Source organism: Lupinus angustifolius, unplaced genomic scaffold, assembly GCF_001865875.1.
Source record: "Lupinus angustifolius cultivar Tanjil unplaced genomic scaffold, LupAngTanjil_v1.0 Scaffold_82_45, whole genome shotgun sequence".
Taxonomy (NCBI): Eukaryota; Viridiplantae; Streptophyta; class Magnoliopsida; order Fabales; family Fabaceae; genus Lupinus; species Lupinus angustifolius.
The window spans coordinates 1-6,295 of NW_017724139.1; the positions used below are offsets into that span (position 1 = coordinate 1).

Here is a 6,295-nt window from a genome sequence, read left to right on the forward strand (position 1 = left end):
CATATGATTTTATTATCACCCCCTTAAGTTATGCCTTCATAAAATACTTAAAGAACAAATATAAACTCTACTTTATGAACAACATAATAAAATCTCATAACTTTCTATGAAGTATGAGAAGAAGATGAAGAAGAGAAAATAAAAGACTACATTAGTTTTTATAGGAAATTTAGTGTAAAAATGAGAGAATGGGGTGAGGTATTTATAGGAGAGTCTCACCCTCATCCAATCAGAAAATTTAATGCAAAGTAAGTCGATTTAGACTAGCATAGGTGATATGTCTAATGGTAGTGGAGTGAGAGGATTTGTTGAGTGATTTAGGGGATTTTGTGTAAGAGAATATGTACTTTTGCTTGTTTAATAAGCAAACTTCTTACATGAAAGTTATGTGACATTTTCGATGACACATTTTAGATTAAACCATTCCCGAGTATTTTTGGCTAATACCCGGTCGGATAATAAAAATTTCCCGATTTCGGTTTACGGTTAGAACTTCGAAACATGGAATTCAGATTGAAAAATATTTAGAAATGCGTTCTGAACGAACTTTATGTCTATCTTGACTCGAAATAATATTTCAAAGCCCATGGCGCAATCGGAATTCAATTACGAGTTACGGACCTCAAAAACACGTTATTGGGGCGATTTCGAGCGAATTTGGACCAGACAACAGCTCAAAAACTTTCCGTCACAGAAAATTACGAACATTTACCACAAAATAGGAAATCACAAAATAAGACTAATACTAAACAACGGTTTAGTCTAATTCAATACTGATTAATTTCTAAAATTAATCGTTGTTAAAATAAATAATCAATAAAACACACACAGAAAAGTCACGGTGTTACATAGCAAGTAAATTAAGTTTTGAGATCTATCATGTTAAATAACCAATAAATAAATGAACATTAATTTTTTCAATTATGAGAGAACTTACCAGGACAAACTTTGAATACTTCATCAAGGAAGTTGAAATAGTTGAGAACGCACGTTGGGGTACTCACAAAAAGAAATAAGAAAAATGTCGAAGAAGCGGGTTGTAGTACTGCAGGAATTCGTGAAAGTAAATAAAACCATGAATGCCTAAGGGGATAACTCTGGAACTTAGGAAAATAATACTTTAGGAACACAAGTCGGAATACTATTGGAACATGGGAAACAAGAGACTAGGAATACAGGTCAAGAATGAAGGTTGGGGTACTACCAAAACATGGGATACAAGACATTAAGATTGTAGGTTAGAGACTGTTGGAATCTATGAAAATGAAAACACTGAGGACTCAGATCGAGGTACTATCGGAATTCAGGAATAAAAATTCAAATTCAAGTCAAGCATGAGGTCTAGGAAAGTATGATTTTAAACATGCCAGGTACGGAGTCCAATAATATATTATTTTGAAATACATCAGACATGAGGTCCTGAAATATAATTTTGAAACCTATATTGCATAAAGACATGTGAAGTATGATTTTGAAACATGTGAGACTTGGGGATCTGGAAAGTGATTTTTAATCAAGTTAGGCTCAAAGACTTGATAAGTATGATTTTGAAACGCGTCACGCTCAAGGATCTTGAAAGCTTGAATTTAGCACATGAATGTACACGACCTAGAAAGATTAAATTATGCATCAAGGTATAGGATTCAAAAAGCTTAAATTGAACATCAAACTACATGACCCGAAAATTTTAAACTACACATCAAGGTAAAGTATCTAAATAGCTAAAATTTCATGTAGTGGTACAAGACCAAGAAAGATTAAGTTTAAACACACATTCACATACAAGACCCAAAAAGCTTGAGTTTAAATAAAATTTGAATTAAATAGTACAATGATATGATTGTTTGGAGACATATGATGTATGAAATTCATGTGGATCTTTATAGTTTAATGAATCATTATCGCGCACTGATTTATAGTTGAACAATGATTACATGATAGGTTGGATTTATTACTACATTTTTGCATCAAAATATAGAAAACTCTATTTTTTCCAACTTTTGGATTGTATTGGTCTTTAGTTTAGAGATTTGGACTCGAGAGTCGATTATGGACTGTCACACCCTAATTTTTCGGATGCACAAATTTCTTAGAGTCGTCATTACAAATACTTGTTTCACTTAACAAACTCAAAACATAAATACATGACACAATTGTGAATGATCTTATAACGTTTTTAAACTAATTGGGTCATAAAACCAAGAATTAAGAATTACAATTTTTTATTTACAAAAAATTCTTAAAGTTTCATTTCTCTAGTTGAGAACAGAAAAGTCCAAATTAGAAAATGCTCCATCTATTTTTTCATTTCTCTATTTCCAATTCCTCTTCTAATTTTCACTCTCCAAAAATGTTTCACTTCGCGCACTATTTAACTTTCCATCTTCTCTCTTGTCGACCTCTCTTCTAATTCACTTTCTCCAAAAATGCTCCACATCCACTCATTCTATCTTCTCTCTTTTCCAATCTCTCTTCTAACTTTATTTCAAAAAATGCTCATTTCATTATTTATATCTTCTCTCTTTCCCAATCCATTTTCTAACTCTTTATCTCCAAAAATGTTTTTTCATTGTTAACCTTGCTATTAACGATAGAGGACGAGTCTATGAGAAGATGGAGATGCGTCTAGTAACATGATGGAGGGTGGATCTGTGAGATGGAGAAGGAAGAAGAAGAAAATGCGAAGAAAATATTGGATATTTGAGGAAGAAACTCGGTTTAGTAACAACTCGACCAGTTTGCCGATTTGACCCAAAGTTGTCCTGTCTTGACCGATTTTAACCGTTTTTGTAGCTTATTTGGTCCAAGTACTGTGTCGTACCGGCTAAGGATATAGTTCGCTGATTTTCCGATCGAACCGGCCGATCTAATCCCGTATTAATATCGTTGCATTGTACCTTATAGGTGTACCAATTACAGGTGAATTCATTATATGAATATTTTTCTTAGTTCAATTCATAAAGACTCTTTAAATGAATTTACAATGAGATCCTTTGAATTTGAAAATTCAAATATTATAACAAAACGCTGATAATTAATTTAGTTTATAATTATTGATTAAGATTTTAATGATTTTACAAAGTCATAAAAATTTCTTTAATATGCATTAATAGATAAAACGAATTATTCGATTCTATAAAACCAGAAAAGATTGCAGACCCACTCTTTTGAACTTTTTTATTTTAAATTATATAAAAAATGAATTAGACTAAATTAGGTATTCATAAACATAAAATATCTTACATACTAATGAATCATATATACATACACACTGATTATGATTCCCACAAATTGATATCAAAGTGAACATCACTCCAACATTGATCTATCTCAACAATGTCGTCAAATTTTGTTGTTAATGAATTAAGGTCCTCATCCCAATTAAGGTCTTTCAGGAGCATCCAATCTTGTTCACCCAACCAGCACATGTCATTTTCATTGTTGCACTCTGATGTGGTTGCAAGACATGCTTGATTGGTAATGCATTGTTTGAATCCACTCTGATTTTCACTATGCCTCAATAAGGGCATTTTTGTTGAAAATTTCCTAGGTTGAGGCTTTATCACAAGGTGAGGTTCCATCACTATTTTCATTGGTATTGCACTAATATCTTCATTTTGAGAAGATATCTTCTTATGAATATGGGCATTCCAATAGTTTTTCACGTCATTAGCAGTTCTTCCGGGAAGCCTTCCTGCAATAAGACACCATCTACATAGACAAGAAAGTTTACATCATATAACATTTTAGGCTATGTATAGTCCATACTTATTCACGAACAATTCTTAAAACAAAAAAAAAAACTAGAAACAATATTTTTATTATTTAGGCGTGTTATTTGTACATTTATTTTAGTATATCAATATAGTAGATGTCTCTTAATATATTGAAGGAGGGAAATTTCTCTTCAAAGTACAAAGTTGCTCTATTTACATGTAAAAAACGTTACAAACTGAATAATTTGATGTGTAAATAAGATGTGAAACCATTATTTCTGCTAACTAATATAAGTGTTTTTAGAGTATGTCATGGACCATCAACCTAGGATTTATGATGAAATTTATATTCCCATTACCAAGATAAGTAGACCTAAACCACAAGTATGAAAGGGTTAATTAATGTGCTAATTGTAGTTGGCACTTGGCAGTAGTCCGCCGAAGTTCACAACAAGATTGAATAATAATGTGGTAAACAATTAATATGCATACACAAAATATAGAGACATCATTATGCAAACTTAATTAACCTATTTCCTAAAAGTTTATGCAATCTTATCATCAAATCAACTTCGTCCTCAGTAAAATCTCTCCGATTAATATTTGGTTTTAGATAATTCAACCACCGAAGTCTACAGCTTTTACGGCATCTGTTTAAGCCTGCAAAAATATACATATTTTATTATATGCATCTGATGAGTTATTGAACAAGTGCATTAAGGAATATTCATTGTTATAATATTGTAATTTAGAGAATCTCCCTAACAGAATCTCGATTGAGATTGAGTTTTAGTTACATCTGCTACATTTCCCAAAATCGCAGTAAATGAATGTAATTGTCATCGTGGTCTCTACCTTAATTTAAAGCACATGTAATATCTGTTAGAAATTATGAAGGTGATATATAGTGCATGCATTCAATTAATTAATTTTATTTTTTGTCATATTCACATATTAACACAATCATGGATCTACACATTTAGTTATATACACATTGGACTAACAGTAGCATTTATAGTGTGAATAAGTATACTATAAGGGAAGTTAGATCAATAGGTTTTAGGAAAGATGTTTAGGCAAACATTAATTTTCAGATATTGAAATTATTATTTTATATATAAATATATATCAGTGTAGTTTATTTATAATATGGTTGAGGATGATAGATATTATTAGCACATAATTTTTTATATAGTTTAAATAATGACTAAAATACGTTCCATTGATTATGATGAGCCAAAAGCAATGGAAAAACAATGTGAAAGATAAACAGAGAGTGAAAACTAAAAATATAAAAGATTGGGCTTCTATTGAACAAAATATATTCATGAAATCTCAAGAATTAATAGTCATTATAATCATAAAGGCAATATTACCTGCTCGTTTAGGAACAAGGTGCCATTTTTCTTCCCCATATTGTTGCACACACGCCCTTAGAAGGTTATCCTCTTCCTTACTCCATGCACCTTTTCTCACACCTGAGGAACCTTCCATTGTGATGCTTGGAAATAGAGCTGAACGAGAGATATATAAGGCAGAGGGAAGAACTACTATAGCGACCCAGTGTCTAATTTTAAGCCACACGTATTTTTTCCTTCTTTGTTTATGATTTTTGTTCATACGTAAGTGAAGACAATCTATATTAGGATGGGGATTTCTTAAACATATAGATATCTTTGAAGGAGAAAAACTACCAGCTGCAACGATTCCCCTCCTTGAAACCCATGTGAATGTTGTGGGTTATTAGTAATTATGAAAAAAAAATTTGTCAAAAAAACGTAGTTGTAGGATGATGGTAGATGAATGATTATAGGCATAATTAACTACATTTTCGATTTCTTTAAATAAATGTTATCTTAAAATTTATCCACATATTTTATTTTTTTTCATTTTAGTCTGTAACTTTCTTTTTCTATTTGATTTTCATCTCTGACATCAAGTTTGAATAAAAATGTGAACATTACATAACGGAAGCCGTTTTAGTTGGGACTTAAATAAATATCATATTTTAGAGGAAATAAAACCAAAATCCTCTATTAATTAATTTATTTTTTAATGGAAAAAAGTCCTCCAGGATGATGGTTGCCAACTAGAAGATGATCTCAGTTCGTTTGTTTACAGTGTCGGAAATCAGAGGATGATCGTTGCCAATCTTAGATGTAGTCATAGGCTAAGAGTAATATAGATGTGGTTGTCCTTGAGGTGGTCTTCAATTAGAGCAAGTAGGAGCAAAATGGGACACCCAATCCCTTTAGCTCACCCTCGCAGCTGAAAAAATTATCATACCTATATATTTATAAATGTGCTAATAGGCCACTCATAAGCATTGATAAACAATAAAAAAAGTATAAAATAAAAAATATCATACAAATAAAAAAAAGAAACTAAACGAAGAAGTTGAAAATATAAAATAAATAAACCTTAATATATTATATGAAGTTGAATAAATGACATTATATCACACAAAGATGAAAAGAAGAAAAAGAGAAAGACAAAAAAAGAAAGAGAAAAAGAAGCTATTCCCATTGGTGGCCTATTCAAAAATCTAGTTGGCGTTGGAATTTATGTCTCTTACTCGG

General features: G+C 31.2%; 1 protein-coding gene across 1 annotated transcript; it reads right to left on the reverse strand.

Annotated features, from left to right (window-relative positions):
* Window positions 1-3,275: 3,275 nt before the first annotated feature.
* LOC109339601 (transcription factor MYB75-like) lies at window positions 3,276-5,210 on the reverse strand. Its single transcript, XM_019577060.1, has 3 exons — window positions 5,093-5,210; window positions 4,247-4,376; window positions 3,276-3,711 (listed from the first exon to the last, which is right to left on the reverse strand). Exons 1-3 carry the CDS (start codon window positions 5,208-5,210, stop codon window positions 3,276-3,278), a joined length of 684 nt encoding a protein of 227 aa, XP_019432605.1.
* Window positions 5,211-6,295: the final 1,085 nt, after the last annotated feature.

Bases quoted from the DNA above. Each gene is read 5' to 3' on its own strand.
- LOC109339601 (XM_019577060.1), bottom strand. From the start codon at position 5,210: ATGGAAGGTTCCTCAGGTGTGAGAAAAGGTGCATGGAGTAAGGAAGAG. The intron at 4,377-5,092 runs GTAATATTGCCT...ATATTTTTGCAG, and splicing joins CCTTGTTCCTAAACGAGCAG to GCTTAAACAGATGCCGTAAA. The intron at 3,712-4,246 runs GTTAATTAAGTT...TTGTCTATGTAG, and splicing joins CATAAACTTTTAGGAAATAG to ATGGTGTCTTATTGCAGGAA.